Source organism: Mustela erminea, chromosome 21 (assembly GCF_009829155.1).
Source record: "Mustela erminea isolate mMusErm1 chromosome 21, mMusErm1.Pri, whole genome shotgun sequence".
NCBI lineage: Eukaryota > Metazoa > Chordata > Mammalia > Carnivora > Mustelidae > Mustela > Mustela erminea.
In genome coordinates this window covers 22914872-22934529 of record NC_045634.1, presented here as the reverse complement: position 1 = coordinate 22934529, position 19658 = coordinate 22914872, and the positions used below count along the sequence as shown (strand labels likewise).

General features: G+C 37.5%; 1 protein-coding gene across 1 annotated transcript in view; it reads right to left on the bottom strand.

The window, feature by feature from the left end:
* Positions 1-19658, bottom strand: part of TNKS (tankyrase) — a 205573-nt gene that overhangs the window by 124556 nt on the left and 61359 nt on the right. Inside the window, exon 3 of the mRNA XM_032329297.1 lies at positions 17636-17731. Coding sequence (XP_032185188.1) covers positions 17636-17731 — 96 coding nt within the window. The remainder of the gene's footprint in view (positions 1-17635; positions 17732-19658) is intronic.

Here is a 19658-nt window from a genome sequence, read left to right as displayed (position 1 = left end):
AAGCTAAATGTTTCAGTGAATATTAACAGCTTCAATACAAAGGGGTGACAATGAGGTAGAAGTGAAATGATATACTGATCTCTAAGCGTCTACGAAAGAGTTCAAAGGGCTCAAAAGCTACTTAAAGAAATGGAGTTACCTGGTACTGATGAGAAAGGTCACAGGCCAAGAAATATTTTCATAAAACAGTGGGAAGATGAATTGTATATTAGAAGGCAGAATTCTATTAATGCTTAATTTCTCAAGTATAATTGTATTTATTCTGGTTCTTAGGAGATACATGCTGAAGTGCTTAGGTGTGAAGCACCACAGTGTCTCCAAGTAACTCTAAAAGTTCAAGGAAGAAAAAAATATATACACATATATATATGTATGTATATATGTATATATATATACATATATACATACATATATATGTGTGTGTGTGTATATATATGTATATGTATGTATGTATGTATACGTGTGTATATATATATATATGGAGAGAGAGAGAGAAGATATAAAGTAAATCTGGAGACTGTTAACTGGTGAATGTATGGGAAGAATGTATAAAATATTCATTTTACTATTCTTTTAACTTCTCTATAAGCTGGAAATATTTTTAAAAAACGTTGGGGAAATAGCAGTAGGGAAGCTTGACATTAGCAATGCTATCTGAATCATGCAGTTCAATAGCTCAACTGCTAATCCAATGGATAATGCAATTTTGAGGCAGAATGGCAGTTGCATTTGTATTAAACAGTAAAAGTTTCACTGTATTTTGGTATATGAAATCTACCATCTTTCTACTTATTGAAGGTCTAATTACAAGTTTCAACTATGGATATTATTAAGTTCTCCACAGATATAAATAATAGTAACACCTAAAATTGCCACTAATGATCTACCCAAAGCTTTTTTCAAAGATTTTAATGTAAAATGTAAAATTTGATTACTTTTGAACATACAACACAAAGTTCATCTCCCTTCTCTCCTTCTAGAAGACTTATAAATGAGTCAACCAATGAAGCATGCACCACTGCCATTGCAACTGCCATTTTATGAAAACTACATCTGCATTCCAGGGATGGGTTCATGTTAAAATTTCCTAAAAACTTGTCACCTGTTTCTTGGGGGGGAAAAATCAACTAACCATGTCAGATCCTGTTTTAGCTCTGCTTTGGAAAAGTCTTTTATAAATTGAAGAAGATGAAAAACCAAAAAGAGAAAAAGCAAAAATCAAGGGATTACAAATACAAAAACCAAGATTTCACAGACTGGAATAAATGAGAAATTTTGAAGCAGATCTTTTGATTGTGGGATCTAATTAAGTCTACCAAAAGAAAAAAAAAAAGACAAGGCTGTTTATTCATATGATAAGAATTCCAAATTAGGTTAGTTTTTAGTAAATTTCCTTCCATGACACCAGAAGCAACCTAACTTTATAAAATTATTACCTATGGCTTCTTTTTCACCAGTATTTTATGACCTCTAAGCAAATACATAAAAATACACCCACAAAAATCATATCACACTGGAGTAGGACTGTTCTGTCACGAAAGGTTCTCAATTTTTTGTCTACCCTAAAATGCCCTAAAATGGCTCTTGACTATGACAATGACAATGCCAGGAGTTCTGTCATGGAACATCCCTTTTAACACTCTTCAAAAACAGGAGGATTCTTGCTAAATAAAAATTTTAAGTGACAACAGTGTTGTGGAAACTGCTTTAAGAACAAGCTAATTAGGGGCGCCTGGGTGGCTCAGTGGGTTAAAGCCTCTGCCTTCGGCTCAGGTCATGATCCCGGGGTCCTGGGATCGAGCCCCGCATCGGGCTCTCTGCTCAGCAGAGAGCCTGCTTCCTCCTCTCTCTCTGCCTGCCTCTCTGCCTACTTGTGACCTCTGTCTGTCAAATAAATAAATAAATCTTTAAAAAAAAAAAAAAAAAAAAAAAAAGAACAAGCTAATTACTAAAAAGAAATGTTTGAGGGCACCTGGGCGGTTCAGTCAGTTAAACATTTGCCTTCGGCTCAGGTCATGATCCTGGAGTCCCAGGATCAAGTCCCACATTGGGCTCCCTGCTCAGAAGGGAGTCTGCCTCTTCCTCTGACTCTCTCTTACTCTCTCTCAAATAAATAAAGATTTTTAAAATTTTTTTAAAAATAAAATTAAATGTTTGAAATCAACACATTGATAGATATAAAGTTTCTAAACCTAGCAAGAGTATCTAACCAAAACGGCCTCATAAGAATCAACAGAATCAAAAGCTGTTTTCTTTAAAAGTAAGATCAAATCAATAGTGGTCTTATATAACTGCATGAAGATTTAAAAAACCTCATGAGAAAGCAAATATTGCTTCATCAAGGGGAAAAAAGAGACCATAAAAGAAGGCTCTACTATGGACAAAGAATTTCTGGATGAAATTATGAAATATTTTTAAAAATCTGAGGGTATATATAAAACATAAACAAATCAATAAAAATCAGTTGAAGAGCTTCAGAATCTCCTTCTTCATTGGTTATTTTATACATCTGGGATTATGATATTATATACAAACTATACAAATTAATCAACTAATCATTTGTAATTGTCCTTCAATAACAAAAGCTATTATTACTGGGGTTCTAGCATGGGCCAGATACTGCATGGGTGATAATGGAAAATTTTATATAGCATGAATTTTTACACAAGAGGTGCTTTTTATTTTTGTTTCTTTCATTAATGTGATGAGGATTCTTTTTTAAACATTCTAACTAAGGAGCAAATTCGTTAGCTTATTTAAGAGCAGCTGGAAATGGCACTTGCAGATGCTGCCATCAAGAGATCAACACAGATTTAATGAACAAACACTAGACTGGAAAACCTATCAAAGATACCTTTCTGCATTTTCTTATTGTCAACGGCAGCTTGCCTGACTGATGTAGCATTTCTTGTAATTTTATAGTTCTGGAATGCTACTTTGATATTACCATGTTACAGTGTTATAGTAAAACAGTTCTAGTTTATGAAGCACCAATTAACTAAATGATCATTTAACACATATTTAGAGAATGCTGACGCTATAAACAATGAACAAAAAAGAGAAAATCCCATATCTCAAGAAGCCAATACTGGAATTCAGAGGCTGGGAGTTAAACAATAAATAACCAAAAAGTAAATAAATGAAATCACTTCAGACAGTGACTGGTCAGTGATGTAAAGGGAGACCATCAGCGGGACTAGACACTAATGTATTTGAGAGGTTAGGAGGAACTTATTTTAGGTAAGTGATTTTTGAGAGTTGAGACCTAAATACGAAGAGAAAGTAGTTAAAAGAAGATCTGAGGAAAAGAGCATTCCAATAAAGGAACCAGCATACCAAGGAGAGGACAGAAGGGTAGAGAAAGAAATAGAGAAACCAGTTTGGAGTTCATGATTAAGAGAAATGCAGTTCATGTGGCTGGACTATAAGAAGCAACAGGGAAAATGCTGAACAATGCGGTCAGATAAGCAGGTAGGAAATAGATTAAAAAAAGTTTGAATTCTGGGGCGCCCGGGTGGCTCAGTCGTTAAGCATCTGCTTTCTGCTCAGGTCATGGTCCCAGGGTCCTGGGGTCAAGTCCAACGTCGGGCTCTCTGCTTGGCAGGAAGCTTGCTTCTCCCTCTCCTATTCCTTTTGCTTGTGTCCCTCTCTCACTGTCTCTCTCTCTCTGTCAAATTAATAAATAAAATCTTTTTTTTTAAGTTTGAATTTTATTCTAAATAGAAATACTTTTAAAGAAATGAATGAAATACACCAATTAAAATTTTAAAAAGTTTGTTGGCTACTATATAGACAGTGGACTAAAGGAAGGCTGACCGGACGCTGTCAACAATAGCCTCCACCACCACTAATCAATAAGTTTACCAAAAGGTCAGGAGCTTGCATCCGAATGTAAATCAGTGCAATGTGTTATCATCAAAGGAGTCTTGCTATTTAAAAAAAAAAAAAAAGTTGGCTAAAAGTGTACTTACTGATGTAGTTGATTTATATTCTGGTGCCACTCCCTTATCTCACTGTAAGCCAGAAACAAACAGCTCACCAGAACCAGCCTATAGAGATCACACTGTTTAGCCCTGGTCTAAATTAGAAGTTTTGGCGGCAGTAGGAAAAACTGAGAGATATCAATCTGGCATAGATTTTGGAGGTAAAACCAACAGAACTGGGTGATGAATTGAATGTAACATATGATGACAAGAGTAGAAATCAAGTCGGCCTGAGCAACTTGGTAGATTTTGATGCCATTTCTTAAGAGTTTGAAAGGATGAGCTTGATGACCTTGACAATGGCATTAGTTAGGGAGATAAAGAATTCTGTACTGGGTATGTTAAGTTTGAAACGTCTATTAGATAATGAAGCTGAAAGTGTCAATAGGTAGTAGGACACATATTTCTAGAGCTCAAAGGAGAGGTCAGCACTAGAGTCATAAACTGGTGTGATACAGGGCTTGAGGAGCCACACAGATAGTATTTAAAGTAACAGAATAGATGAGATCACCCAAAAAGTCAGAAAGGAAATGAAAATCCTAAAAGTAATACTGGGCTCTTCTAATATTTAGATGTAGAGCAAAGGAGAAAAAATCAACACAAGAAGGACCCATCAGGGGTGGGGAGGGGGGGCAGGGAGCAGGAAGGTATGGTATCCTGGAAGCCATTAGAAGACTAGTTCAAGGGGCGCTTGGGTGGCTCAGTGGGTTAAGCCTCTGCCTTCAGCTCAGGTCATGATCTCAGGGTCCTGGGATCGGGCCCCAGCACTGGGCTCTCTGCTCAGCAGGCAGCCTGCTTCCTCCTCTGCCTGCCTGTTTGTGATCTCTCTCTCTCTCTCTCTGTGAAATAAATAAATAAAATCTTTAAAAAAAAAAAAAAAAAAAGAAGAAGATGACGACTAGTTCAAAGAGGGAGTTCTACTATATGATGCTGAATACTGCTAAGAAGTCACATAAGGAAGTGACCACTGGATATACAAGATTGAATTTACTGATAAATTTGGGAGAAAGAATATTTTATTACAAGGGTTACGGGCAAAAATTAGACCAGGTAAGTTTAATTCAGAATAATTAGAAAGGAAAGAGTAACCACAGATAACTTCTTATGCCCCATGGGGAAGCAGAAAAATGGGTTCCTAGAGGGTGATATAGGCATCAAGAGAAAAAATTTTGTTTTTATCATATTTTTTAAAGATGGGAGCTACAACAATCCATACTCTATAAGCCAATAGGAAGAATGTAACTGCAGAAGGTCCTTGAGCAGATGAGATGGAATGGAATCCAAAGCAAAAGTAGAAGAAGGCTGGCCTTAGATAGAAGCAGGATACTTCCCCCATTGTATTTTTTTTTTTTATCCTTTTTAAACTAGGCTCCATACTCAGCATGGAGCCCAACATGGGGCTTGAACTCACAATCCTGAGACCAAGATCGGAGTTGAGATCAAGATCGGAGTTGAGATCAAGATCTGAGTTAAGATCAAGAGTCAGACACTCAACCAACTGAGCCATCCAGATGCCCCAGGATACCTCTCCCATTGTAAGAGAAGGAAGGCAGAGTAGAGTATGCTGACTAAGGTGTAGCTAGGTTGATGGAATTGGCCACAGCAATAGGTTCCTGGTTTTTTTTTTTTTTTTTAAAGATTTTATTTATTTATTTGAGAGAGAGACAGTGAGAGAGAGCATGAGCGAGGAGAAGGTCAGAGGGAGAAGCAGACTCCCCATGGAGCTGGGAGCCCGATGCGGGACTCGATCCCGGGACTCCAGGATCATGACCTGAGCTGAAGGCAGTCGTCCAACCAACTGAGCCACCCAGATGCCCCAATAGGTTCCTGTTTGATGGTATTTATTTTTTTCAGTGAAATATGAGAAAATAAATTAGCTAAAAAAAGATGTAGAAAGTGTGCTAAAGATTCAAGGAGAGAGGGGCGCCTGGGTGGCTCAGTGGGTTAAAGCCTCTGCCTTCGACTCGGGTCATGCTCCCAGGGTCCTGGGATCGAGCCCCGCATCGGGCTCTCTGCTTGGCAGGGAGCCTGCTTCCTCCTCTCTCCCTCTCTCTCTCTGCCTACTTGTGATCTCTGTCTGTCAAATAAATAAATAAAATCTTTAAAAAAAAAAAAAGATTCAAGGAGAGAAATGGCTAAAACAAGAATAAGAGCTGATTTGAAGTTTATGGCTATGATACTAAGGTCATATACATATATAATATATAAGAATATATATAATATATAAATATATAGAGAACATACATAAAATACATATATACTATATAAATATATAATACAATATAGAGATATAAAAATATATGTAAATATATATAAAATATATAAATAAATATATATAATATATAAAATATATAAATATGTCAATACATATATACACACATATATTTCTTTTTTCTGGTGACATTCATTTCTTGAGTACAGCGGTATAAAATACACAGACAGCTGGGCTTAATACCATAGTGTCACCAGCGAGTACACTGGCTCTCTAGTCAGTGAACAGTTGACTATGTTTGTAACGGAGAGAAGACAGTGGTGGGCAATAAAATCTGAGCTGGATAATGCAGATTTCTTGATTCCACAATTCTTTTTTTTTTTTTGTAACATCGGGGAAGGCCATCCTCTTCGACCAAGCACCTAGCTTTGGGAGGGCCACACGTGGGAGTGGTAAGGGGGGAAGGGGACACCCACCTAGCCAGCCAGATCAGCCAAATCAATCCTGGTGATCACTGAGGTGACAGATGTTGCAGCCAGATCGCCCTCCCACCCCTTGGTCCACAATTCTTATAACTGTGCTGTACAGCCAATGCTGCAGTCCTAGAGTATAGCCATGAACCTGCTGTTCGTGGTATCTTTCCCTGGGTCTAGCATAAACAGGGTTGAGAAGAGCGCCCAGCCTTCTATGGTCATCAACCATCCTCCTGAGGTTCCAAAGCTTCCCTAAACTGCTCCCTAAGCAAATGGGTCTACACGACTAGTCTGTCTTTGCCTCTCAGTCAGCTCATGTTCCTCACTGACATCTGCTTCAACAGCATGTTGGAAACTGTGAAATGCAGGTAGGTGTAAGCACAGTTCTGCTTGGAAAATGCCAGGCATAAAAGCAGGTATCTGTTCAAAGAAGCTTTTTGTTTTAAGTCAACTTAGATCTTTTGCATCATTTCGTGCTCATTTCCGCAGCCTTATGAATGAGTAAGGGACACTGAGGGACACTGACACTGTACACCAGGAAAGGACGGTATTCTGTAAAAATTCTACCAGAAATTCTCCAACACTAAGCTGGTTACTTTAATTATGGAGCCTCAGTGATGCTAAAAAATGACCAATTATTCCTTTGCTCCACTACTCAATGACAACTTTTTTTTTTAATTAATAAAAACCTCATGCCATATGTTTGTGACTTTCTAAAGTTTCAAATATAATTCCTCTCTGACTGAGGCAAACTAGGAAAATACTGGCTATCCACCCCCAACATCCCTAGGGCTGAGCCAAAGAGTAAATGAAATTAGTGAACACGATGGAAAGAAGATCACAAAAGAGGGGACTTATGTTTTTCAACCAGTTACCAACTGAAAAGTAGCAAGCTCTTGATAACTTTTGCTTTTTGCCACAATTATGTCAATTATAAAACTAAAATCAGCAACGTGGGGGGGTTTGGGGGGTGGGAAAAGAATAAGTGAAACAAGATGGGATCGGGAGGGAGACAAACCATAAGAGACTCTTAATCTCACAAAACAAACTGAGGGTTGCTGGGTGGGGGGGTAGGGGGTGGATAGGGAGAGGGTGGTGGGGTTATGTACACTGGGGAGGGTATGTGCTATGTGCTATGGTGAGTGCTGTGAAGTGTGTAAGCGTGGCAATTCACAGACCTGTACCCCTGGGGCTAATAATACCTTATATGTTTATAAAAAAATTAAAAAATTACATATATATTTAAAAAAACCTAAAATCATAATATTGTTTTTTATTCAGTTAAAAAAGCAAAAATGTTTATCAAGCAATGGTATTCTGTGCAATACTGTGTGAACAGTACTGAGGGTCCAATACTACCTCTCATAACTCACAGTTATTTAAATCTATGCTTCTAATCAGCAGGCAGGTTTAGAAAAATAGATATGCCACAAAAATTCCTACTATTTATGCAGTTTCATTATATGCATAAATCCTCAAATGACTCGCTCCATATAGTAATGACTAATAAAAAATAATTTCTAGACTTCTAGGAAAATGGGAGATGTACTTTCCCCTATTCTTCCCACTAAGAACACCTAAAAAATGTGAACCTTATAAATAAAATAAACATTCAAAGACTCATAGGTAGAAAAAGGCAGAATGATTAGAGATCTTGATATCCAAGGAACAACAGGGTGGTGAGTTTTCAAGTTCTTTTTGCTCCATGTACACAGACTTAAGAATGGAGTAAGTTCGCAATCTAGAAATGACCATGGATGCAGACGAAAGCCCGCCCTCTGGGACAACAGAGTAGTAAAGGTATAGCCTAACAACACAGAAAACCTTTAGATAATAACCAGCCTAATCCAGCCAAACACTACAAAAACAGAAACAAAAGCAAAACTCAAAACAAAAAAAAACAAAAACAAAATAACTGTGGTTCCACCCATACCCATGAATCAAAGGCCTCGTGATGAGCCTAGATTAACAAGCTCACTGGGAGCCAGGACTTTCACATCTGCTAGGTAATAATTAGCCTCTCCTGACCACAGTGTTAGTGGAGATCACAGAATGCCACAGACTTACACTACAATCCAATGGAATGAGGCCACCCTGTCTTACCTCTTACCCTCTGATATCAGCTGAGGTTATGTGAAGAAAGTCAGCAAGGATACAGTAAAACTCAACACCATCAACTATCAGGGTCTAACATTTGTTTACAGAATACTCCATCCAATAACAGTCAAAACACATTCTTATCATATGCCCATGAACATACCAAAAAAGACCACATCCTGGGACATAAAACAAAACTTTAAAATGAAAAGAAATGAAAACATAAGGAGTGTTGCCCAACCGCAATGTAGTCAAACTAGAAAGTAGTATCAGAAAGGTAAGAGAAAAATCTCTAAACATTCAGCAACTAAACAACATACTTCTTCTAAATAATCCATGGGTTAAAGAGGCAGTCTCAAGAGAATTAAAAAAAGAATGCACTGAACTGAGTGAAAATGAAAATAGAACATAACAGGGGCGCCTGGGTGGCTCAGTGGGTTAAGCAGCTGCCTTCGGCTCAGGTCATGATCTCAGGGTCCTGGGATTGAGTCCCGCATCGGGCTCTCTGCTCAGCAGGGAGCCTGCTTCCTCCTCTCTCTCTCTCTGCCTGCCTCTCTGCCTACTTGTGATCTCTCTCTGTCAAATAAATAAATAAATAAATAAATAAATAAATAAAAGAAAATAGAACATAACAAAATTTGTGATATACAGTTAAAGTAGTACTTAAAGGTAAGTTTATAGCACTAAATGCATACATTAGAAAAGAGAAAAAAATCTCAGATCAATTTTAAGCTACTACCTCGAGAACCCAGAAAGAGAGCAAACGGAGTCCAAACAGAGCAGGGAACATACTAAAGTGCAGAAATCAATAAAATTGAAAACAGAAAAGAACAAAATCAATGAACTGGCTCTTTGAAAATATCTACAAAATCAACAAATTCCTAGGCAACACTGATAACACAGAAAAGACAAATGACCAATCATCAAAAATGAAACAGGAGGTATCATTATAGATCCTGCAAACACCAAAAGCCTGATAAGAGAAAACTACAAACAACTCTACCTGTAGGAATATGACAACTTAGATGAAACCGAGCAATTCCTTTAAAGACGTAAACTACCAAAATTCACAAAAGGAGAAATATATAACCTAATTAGCTCTGTATCTATAAAAGCAACTGAATTGATAATCTTCCAAAAAAGAAAGCACCAGGTCCAAATGGTTTCACTGGTGAATTCTACCAAAAGAAATAATCTCTCCCAGAAAATAAAAGCACTCACATTTCCTAAAGAATACTTCTTCATTCTATGAAGCCAGCATTACCAGAATAAACATATCATGAATAGGGAAACTACAGAACATCTTCTGGGATGGAAATGTTCTGTGTCTTGACTACATCAATGTCAATATCCTGTTTATGATACCATACTACAGTTTGTTTGTTTGTTTGTTTTTAACAGAGAGAGAGAGAGAGCATGAGAGGAAAGAAGCAGACATCCCACTGAGCAGGAAGCCTGATGTGGAGTTTAATCTCAGGACCCTGAGATCATGACCTGAGCTGAAGGCAGACCCTTAACCAACTGAACCACCAAGGCACCCCCACCATACTACAGTTTTGTAAAACGTTACTAGTAGGGGAAAATAATACAGAAGGTACAGGGGACCTCTGTATTATTTCTTACAACTGTATGAAAAACTGTATGTCAAAATAAAAGTTTAGTAAAAATTTCAAATAATAGGGCTATTAACCTTAAAAAACCAAAGCATTAATGAATTCTGATGTCACACGTGCTGTTTTAAGAAAGTAAATGTTAGCAGTAATCACTTTATTATCAGAAATTTTAGAAGAACCATTTAAAATAGCCAAGATTTGGCTGAAGTTGAAGCTGTAATCCAAAATGCAATGAAGACGCTGTATGACTGCTACAGTTCACTGGGGAAAATGACAGCTGCTCTCAGGGTGTACACTAACAAGTTATTATGCTTCACAAATATGTCATTTTTGATGAGTTGAAAGATCATGCTGGTTTTAATGATGTAAGCCTGCTGGCTTTAATTACACAAAAAGGTAGATGGGAAGAGTCTGAAATACTAGAGTGCTGGGTTATCTGTACAGAAGGACAGTTTCCATTTCCCTTACTCCCTGTATGTACATAACTGCCTGTACTCACATAAGGCTTGCTTACATTATCTGCCCCTTATCTATGAAGAGCTCAAACATTTTGAATTACATCTTTCCTTCAAAATACTGGTTTTTAAAAAATGTGTTAAGTGAATATTATTCAAGCCTATTGACTAAAGAGCAAAGACTTAAAAATAGCTTTTATAAATTAGATAAGTCATTTTTATTACCCAATTAATTCATTCTGTAATAATATAATGATGAATCTTGCAGGTAATATTAATCAAGTAAATTTTCTTTTTTCTTTTTAAGATTTTATTTATTTATTTGACAGAGAGAGATCACAAGCAGACAGAGAGGCAGGCAGAGAGAGAGAGAGGGAAGCAGGCTACCTGCTGAGCAGAGAGCCTGATGCGGAACTCGATCCCAGGACCCTGATATCATGACCTGAGCCGAAGGCAGAGGCTTAACCCACTGAGCCACCCAGGTGCCCTAAATTTTCTTTTTTGAAAGAAATAATCTTTAATCTAAGAAAGTAGAGAAAAATGTTAATTGACTGGATTTAAGCCCTGAATTTATGGATTTGTCTAGTTTTTCAAATATGTTTATACTGCATCCTTCTAAATGAACAAGTTTGTAAAAAATCCAGTTCTGCGTAAGAGCACTGATTCTGGAGCCAAATGGCTTGAATTCAAATCCCAGGAATTTCCCTTAATGAGTGTGTGAACTCATAAAAGTAACCTGACTCCCCCGTTACCTGTAAAAATGGGTACAATCATATCTATTTCCTAGTGGTGTGAGGATTCAATGTGTTCAGTACAGTGCTTGGCTCACAGGAGCACTCAGGAGTTGTCAATCATTAACATCATCATCATCATTATTATTATTATAATAACTAGATTCAGTAGGGCTTTGACTTGTTTATTAAAAGTGTAACACTTTAAAAGTTAAATCAGTATGTCAGCTAAGATCGTTTAAAAAAAGGTAGTAGTTTTATATTATTCTTCTAAATTATTTTCATATTTTTAAAGTTTCAAAAAAAAGGTGTTTCAATCACTTTTAGTACCAAAATTTTACACTTTCCTGCTCATGTCCAATATTATAGACAAATCAAAGCATTAATAAAATTTTCTTAAGAATTATGTGGTTAAGGGATTAACATATCTTTTAAAAGAGTGTTCACAATGATTTATTTCAGCAATAACATGTTTTAACTTTCTTACTCTCACACTGAAAGTAATTCTTTTTTAAAAAAAAAGGTATTCATCTTAACATAACAATAATTTTCGCTAATAAAAATGAGGTGGATAAACATAGAGCTTTTCTTTAAAAGTAAGGTATTTCCTCATATGTTTTATTTTCTAGAAAGCATATTATACTATTAGATTTCTTAATAACTGATAAAAATAATTCCTAAAGTTCAAATTAAGGATATGAGAAATCAGTCTTCAATCATGTAGGCCGACAGTAAAAAGGTACTACACCTGATATGCATGTCACACCGTAGTATTAGCTAATATGCAAAGCAGCGTAGTAACAGAGCAATGCCAAAAGAAAACAGTACAAATTAGACCCTAGTCTGACATCTAGAAGTCTGACTTGACAGCTGCAGGCAGTCTGATCTTTCATTTCTGGAATGTTCTCAATCAAGGGAGCTATCCAAGAAATCTATTGATAAAAGGCTCAGTACACACCTCACCATCATACCAATTTATTCTTTTTTTTTTTTTTTTAAAGATTATTTATTTATTTATTTGACAGACAGAGATCACAAGTAGGCAGAGAGGCAAGCAAAGAGGGAGAGAGGAGGAAGCAGGCTCCCCGCCGAGCAGAGAGTCTGATGCGGGGCTCGATCCCGGGACCCTAAGATCATGACCTGAGCTGAAAGCAAAGGCTTTAACCCACTGAGCCACCCAGGCGCCCCCCAATTTATTCTTTTAAATGCACTGTCTTAAGAGATGTACATGACTATAAGCAATCCAAAACAATTTTCAGGACCTACAATATTTAATAAGACTACTACAATATGCCATGAGAGATCAAATAATTACTGGTTAATGACTAACTGAAGAACCTGGAAAATAGGCTGCCCTCAGTCACCAGTAATCAGATCTTTGAAGTATTTGTTTGTTTAATCATTCCATGTATTTGCACAAGTCCTGAGCACAAGAAGCGAGCAAGATACCCAACAGTCCAAATCCTCGTAAAGCTTTCTTTCCATTGGGGCAAACAAAGAACAGAAAAATAATGCAATTTCAAATATCAATAAAGAAAATACAGAAAGCTAATGGGATTGAAGACAAAAAGACTTCTCTGAGTAAACATCTGAGCACAGATTTGACTTGAACTACATGGAGTTCTGGGCGAGTGTTCCAGGTTCAGGGAACAGCATGTGTTAGTCCAGACCGGACAAGGGCTTCGTCTGGGGGAGGAACGGCAGAGACAGCTTGTAGCCGAAGCAGAGAAATCATGGGAGAACCCAGAGGAACATAATCAGAGATAAGCAAGGCAGGGGCCAGATCACAGAGTGCTATGGCTTAAGAGTTTGGACTTATTAGGAGTACCTGAGAATACAGAAAGGAATTTTCTAATCATAGGGCTGGTCTAGGCTTTAGAAAGGCCAATTCCAGCTACAGTGGAAAGAGAGCGAAGAGTAAGTGGAGGCAGAGAGGCCTGCTACAAGGTTACTGCTGTCACGAAAGAATGACGATGAAGCCATATACAAGGTGAAAGCAGTGAAGCTGGTAAGACATGGCTCGACTGGAGATTTGAAAGGACAGTAGATCTGAATTACTGACAGGGTGAATGCAAAGTATGAAAAAAAACACAGGAATCCTAAATTGTGGCTCTAGCAAACCTTGCAGTCAAATCTATCTGGGCAGGGTCCAGTTCACTGAAGTCCTCACTGATCTTACTGAAGAACCAGATTTCATCTGAAAAGCAGCAGGAAGCAGTGGGGTAGGGGGAAAAAAAAAAAAAGAGTATAATTCCAGATATATTTTGTTGATCTAACATGCCATGCTCCGCAAGCACATGCCAGACCCTTCCACACTGCCTCTGGCCTGAGTCACAGCTGAAACCTTCTGCAAAGACTGGGAGCCAGTCCCTCATTCACAGATTAGGATTTCCTCAGAAGTGCAATGAATCCAGGTTAAAGCTTATTCTTGGGAGACCTTAGTGTGAATACATCTTTCTTGCCCACTTTTCTTACCCCTAAGCCTGCTAGGAAATTGCTGGGACTAATAATCTTGGTATCTGAACTCACCTGCTTTATATCCCTGTCATCTTTGGTTCTGTATCCTTTCCCGAACTCTCAGCTTCAGTCTGCTATTATACTTCTCCTGACTCAACTTCCCACTGTGCTCGCAGGCTCTTCTTTACAGGATTAACAAACACCCCGACATCCTCAACCTCTTCAATGAACGTGTCCTGTGTCCAACTTTAAATGTGGCTCTCCCCATGTAATACCACATGCAACGCAGCCGTTTAAAAGGGAAGCTCCTCATTCTCCAAATCCTCACATACTTCAGTCAGGAATGGAGAGACAGAGCATATCTGTGGATGCTAAGACTGAATATGATAAAGAAGCACAATTCCAACAGAATTGATAAAAGGGTTCAAAATTCACAGTGAAGCATGAAGAATGAAAACAATCTACCTAAAAGGTAAACCCTAGAGGATTAGCTCAAAAAACTAAACTAGATCCACAGAAGGGTATTATAAAGTCATTATAAATTCATATTGCAAAAGAATACTTAATGCTTTCTGGGAATATCCGTGTAACTAAATTTTTAAAAAAATTATTATTAAGCAGTATGCATGCAATACATAAGGCTGATTTCAATAAAGAGAAAGAAGAGTGTGGGGTATGTGCGTTCAGAAAAAAGTGCTTATAAATAAAATATACCTAAATGTTCTCTCTAGGTAGTAGAATTAAGAATGATTTTTTTCCCTTTTCTGTATTATTTTTCCGTTTTCCTTAATTTTTACAAAGAATGTATTTCTTACAAGTAGGGGGGGAAAAGGCCAAAATAAATTTTTAAGTATCCAAAATCATATCACACACACACTGATCTAAAATAAAATTTACACGGGCTATTTTAGACTTTTCATATGCTTATTTCCTAAAAACAAACAAACAAACAAAAAACCACCTCCAAATCCTTTAGTTTACTGCCCAAAACTTCAGAACGGCTAACAAAAAACAAGAGCCCTAAGATTTCTTCTAAACAGTATCATTAACCTTAGCACAATAATTCAACGAATAGTTTGATGAGTCTCTCCAACTAATTATTCTCTTTGAAATACCTAAGTGCACTATCCAAAGCAAATGGCTCTTGCTGGGGTACCTTACCTATAAAACTAAAGATACTGTTTTACATAGCTTTACAGAAATCCATGCATTCTTTATGCAGAAGGGGTTATTAGTCATTTATATATTTCAAAATACTCTGTAAAAAGAGACTTTCACTTTGTTAATTTCCTTTAAGGAATATACATATACACCTGTACATAGTTTTGGCTAATGCACAAAAGCAGTAACATGAAAGATATTACAAAGTCATCTTCAGGAATTAAATTCCCAAAGAAGAAAAATATTAAGAACAGAAAGTTTACTCTCAAGGTAAGTACCAGTACTACAACTACACCTGGCATAAAAATAAAGAACAACACTTCACCCAAAATAATCTCTACTAACTCTAAATTAAGGCATTCCTTTCTAAAGACTTTTTTGTAAATCAATGCCTTATCGTTTTAATTTAGCTTTGGAAATACTTCCTCTATAAATTCCATTAGAAAGAACTGCTTAGAAGAGAACGTGCATGGCAGAGAAACATCTTAGAATGTATTTCCCTTAAGCGTTAATTCGCTATATTATGTAACAAGAATGTGTAAATATCACCAGCTTAATATTTTCTACTAAATTCACTCTTGCCAGAATGTTTTTCTTTTAAATCCTATCTGAAAAGTTGTACATCATTTCCAAAAAAGTAAATATTCGTGAGAAGAACAATTAATGAATTCAGTATTATGACTAAGAAGAGTTAAGATCTTCCATCTCAGCAAAGCACAGTGCAAGACACTGTTCAAGTCGTGTTTAACAGTTAGGGGATCTGTCTTCCAGGGACCTAGTCTCCACGAGTTATCATGCCAAAGCTCTTCTGCAAACTAAGAGAGGCTGATATAGTCCCCCCAGAAATCGTTTCAAATTAGGAGATAGCTTCTTGCTGTTAATACTTTATATTTAAACTCTGTCTTTCAAAAAACTGAAAGTGGATCTAAAAACAGTGTCGCATGAAATGAATCTCACGAACGGACGAGGAAGGCTCTGAGGGTTGCGGAGAAGGAAAGGTCAGAGGGAGGACACGCAGCTACAGAGACAGTCTTGGTCAGCATTTCTAAGGCACCTCCGGTACTGCGAACAAGCGCTGTGTCTCCGTCTGGCAGAGACCACTCCAAGGCTGCTACTGTTGGCCACCGCCTTGTTAAAAGAGGAGAAGGAAGAGCTGCAGAACCTAAGGAGGCCTGGGGCGACATATTTTAATTTCATTATTTGAAAGTGTATAATTATATTTAAATTTCTTCTTATCTACACTGGTTTAAAATAGCTTTATTCCTCTAGTGGATGTTCTCTTGATTCAGCAACCAAATCACTTAACCAATTCACTTGACCAAATCACTTAATCAATTAATTGAGAAAAGTCATATTACTTTACTTTAGCAGAGATCATCTTAATTTTAACATAGTGGGACGTTGACTTCCTATGAGAGCAATTAAGCAAAATTCCACGTATTTTCAAAGCTTTCTATATATAAACATTTTCCATTCACCTCAGAATCTTTGATAAAAATGCACAGCATGTACTCGAAACTTAAAAGCGAAGGTAAGATTTATTTTCTTCAAACACAGGCAAATTTAAAAGGAAGGTAAAAGTCATTGACTTTCACACAACCTAAAACAATACTGTTAGCACTGCAGTGACAAAAGGGCTCCCAATTACAAAGGTCAGTTAAGTGAAAGAAGGCAAAGGCAGGAGAAGTCGGATGCTAAGGATAAAAGCAAAAATAGATCCAATGCAGCATTTTGAGAATGAAGATCAATGAAAATAGGTGCTCAACATCGTATCACTTATAGCAGCATTTTCTATATTGTTAGGAGACAGCCTTTCTAGTCCAGCATTTCCTCTTTGCTGGTTCTTGACATTTGCCTTAATCAAAACCAATACTTAAGCCCCAAATTTTCATGATCTGAAATGAAAAGGCAACATATTGCATTGCCTCATCTACAAAGTATTCAGCTATCTCGGGCAAAGTGAGGAGACAGGGTAAAAACACAAACAGAAGGGCAAAGGAGGGGCAGCATCATATTTTACTTAACCATTCCCCTGAGTAATAAGGCAGCAGGTTGTCCTTTCGATCAAAACTACTTTTATAAAGTAAGACAAATGCCCTTGCTTGCTCAGTGGTGAAGGTCTTCAAAAGAAATCCACTGAGAAGATGAGGTACAGGAAAATTACGATCTAAACCATAAAAAAGGACTAAAATATGAGTGAACACTGTATGTTATCATTTAGTGCTGTAATTCTCAGAAATCCTATGAATAAACAGTCTTATTGCTTCTGCTTATGCTGGCATAGAAATTAATGAGACAGTTAATACAGCAAATCACTAATAAAGTAGAGGTAATGGCATATCTATTTGTTGAGCTTCACCAGCAGGAAAATAAAATGCAGCACGTACCAATTTTATCAAATCAAGCCAGTAGTTCCATAGATAAAATAATTAGGTAGCTCTCTGTTTGCTTACCTGTAAGGACAGCTTTTGCTGAAGAATCTGCCAGGTCCAGGGCTGATTTCCCATCAGTGTTCCGAATGTTTGGATCAGCTCCGTGCTGCAGCAGCACTGTGCAGGGAAAGCAGAAACAGTATCTTACCTCAGGGATACAGAGATTATTTACTGGTAAGTGTCGCCTCGGCATGGTGTAGGCATAAACATACATTGCACAATTTTCTCTCTTTCAAGAAAAAAAAGGAAGAAAGAAAGCAACAGAAAGATGAAAAAAAAGCACTGCAGCAAAGGATCCTCTCTAGAGTAAAGCAAAGTTGGCAACTTGTGGTACAGTATTATCACATGACTTAACATCATAAACATGAAACTAGAAAAATCTTGCACTAGACGGTTTGGGTTTGCCTCCTTCGGGCAGCAGAATGGGAAGCTGTGTGCTCACTGCCTCGCACCATGAAATCTGCAACCCGTGAACCTTCCTATCTTTACTACCACTGTGGCTGCTTGTTGCTGCTGCTTTACTGCTGAATTTCCTAACGCTTCCTCTGCTCAGAATAGTTGTAATACTGTGCAAGCCTTTTAGTGGCTCACTGCTTACATATGAAACTCACCATAACATACTGGCTCGCTTCCAAGAAGTTTAGCAGACATGGTAATGCATGCAACTCTAGTCCCCTGCAGTCGAGCTGCAAAAAAGCACTGCCTTCCACAATAACTCTTCCCATGAAAAATGTTTAAGAACAGAAACTCAATCACTATAAAATATGCTAAGAAATGAGTGTTGCACATGCTATATTCAGTAGAAAGTGGCTACAGAGAATCCTTAGACATGGACGCTCCCAAAAGATAGAAGCACTTGTTTAAGTAAAATCCAGATGGAGTAATTTATTAATCCAAAACACTTCTCAACCATATCTGGTATGTGAATGTACGGGGGTGAGAGGGGTGTTGTTGTAATGCTACCCAACCAATGGTTAAGCTAATACATATGTTAAAAACTGGTCCAAGCAAGCAAGGTTCAATTCCAAGTTAGAAATTCTAACAGTTCGGATAGCTACAATTTTGTGTACTCCAGAGAAGAACAGTAGCTGTTACTACTTACTGCTAGCCTAACAACATAAATTTAAAACAAAGCAGAAATATTAAATTCAAATAAGTAGTTTGAGACCTGTTATATAATATCTAAAAACATTTGAGCTACTACTGTTGATGAGTCCTGAATTTTCATTCACTGACATTCCAAGTACATCCTTTGTAATATTTGGAAGGCAATCCTCCTATATTACTAAGGAATAAGTCCCACTGTTTATTAGGCTCTTCTCCTTCCTTTTATCCATAAGCCACTTGGTCAATAGCTTCATTATAATGTACAAAGGATCAGCCTTCTCTAGAATTAAGACACACCTGCCAGAACAGTGTACATCAGTACCTCTTGCATTAAATCTTTGCTACTTCCAGATCTGGGACAGTAAAAACAAGTCCTGGTTGAGAGATTTTGCCAAGTGCTTCTGTATTATTTCACCCTGGAATGTAAGCAATCATAATTATTTTCCAGATGTTTGCAAACTGACTCGAGAGTAAGTAGAATAAAAAGCAAGTATCACAGATCAAACTGTAGTTACTCTTCCATCAGCAAGAATAAGTTTTCATGGCAACAGTTTTGTGAGGTTTTTGTTTTGTTTTGTTTTTTAAGATTTTACTTATTTATTTGACAGACAAAGATCACAAGTAGGCAGAGAGGCAGGCAGGGAGGAGGGGGAAGCAGGCTCCCTGCTGTGCAGAGAGCCTGATGTGGGGCTGGAGCCCAGGGTCCTGGGCTCATGACCTGAGCCAAAGGCAGAGGCTTAACCCACCCAGCCACCCAGATGCCCCAGTTTTTTGTTTTTGATTCCAAGAAGGAATGGTCTTCCAAGAAGACCCAACATGAAGGTCTGGCTTGTAAAGGGTCTTTATCATGAAGCAGACTCGTGTATCAAATGTAAAGGTGACAGCTATCACTTTATCTTAACTAAGCTGTTCACTGATCACATGCAAAGGGCAGGAA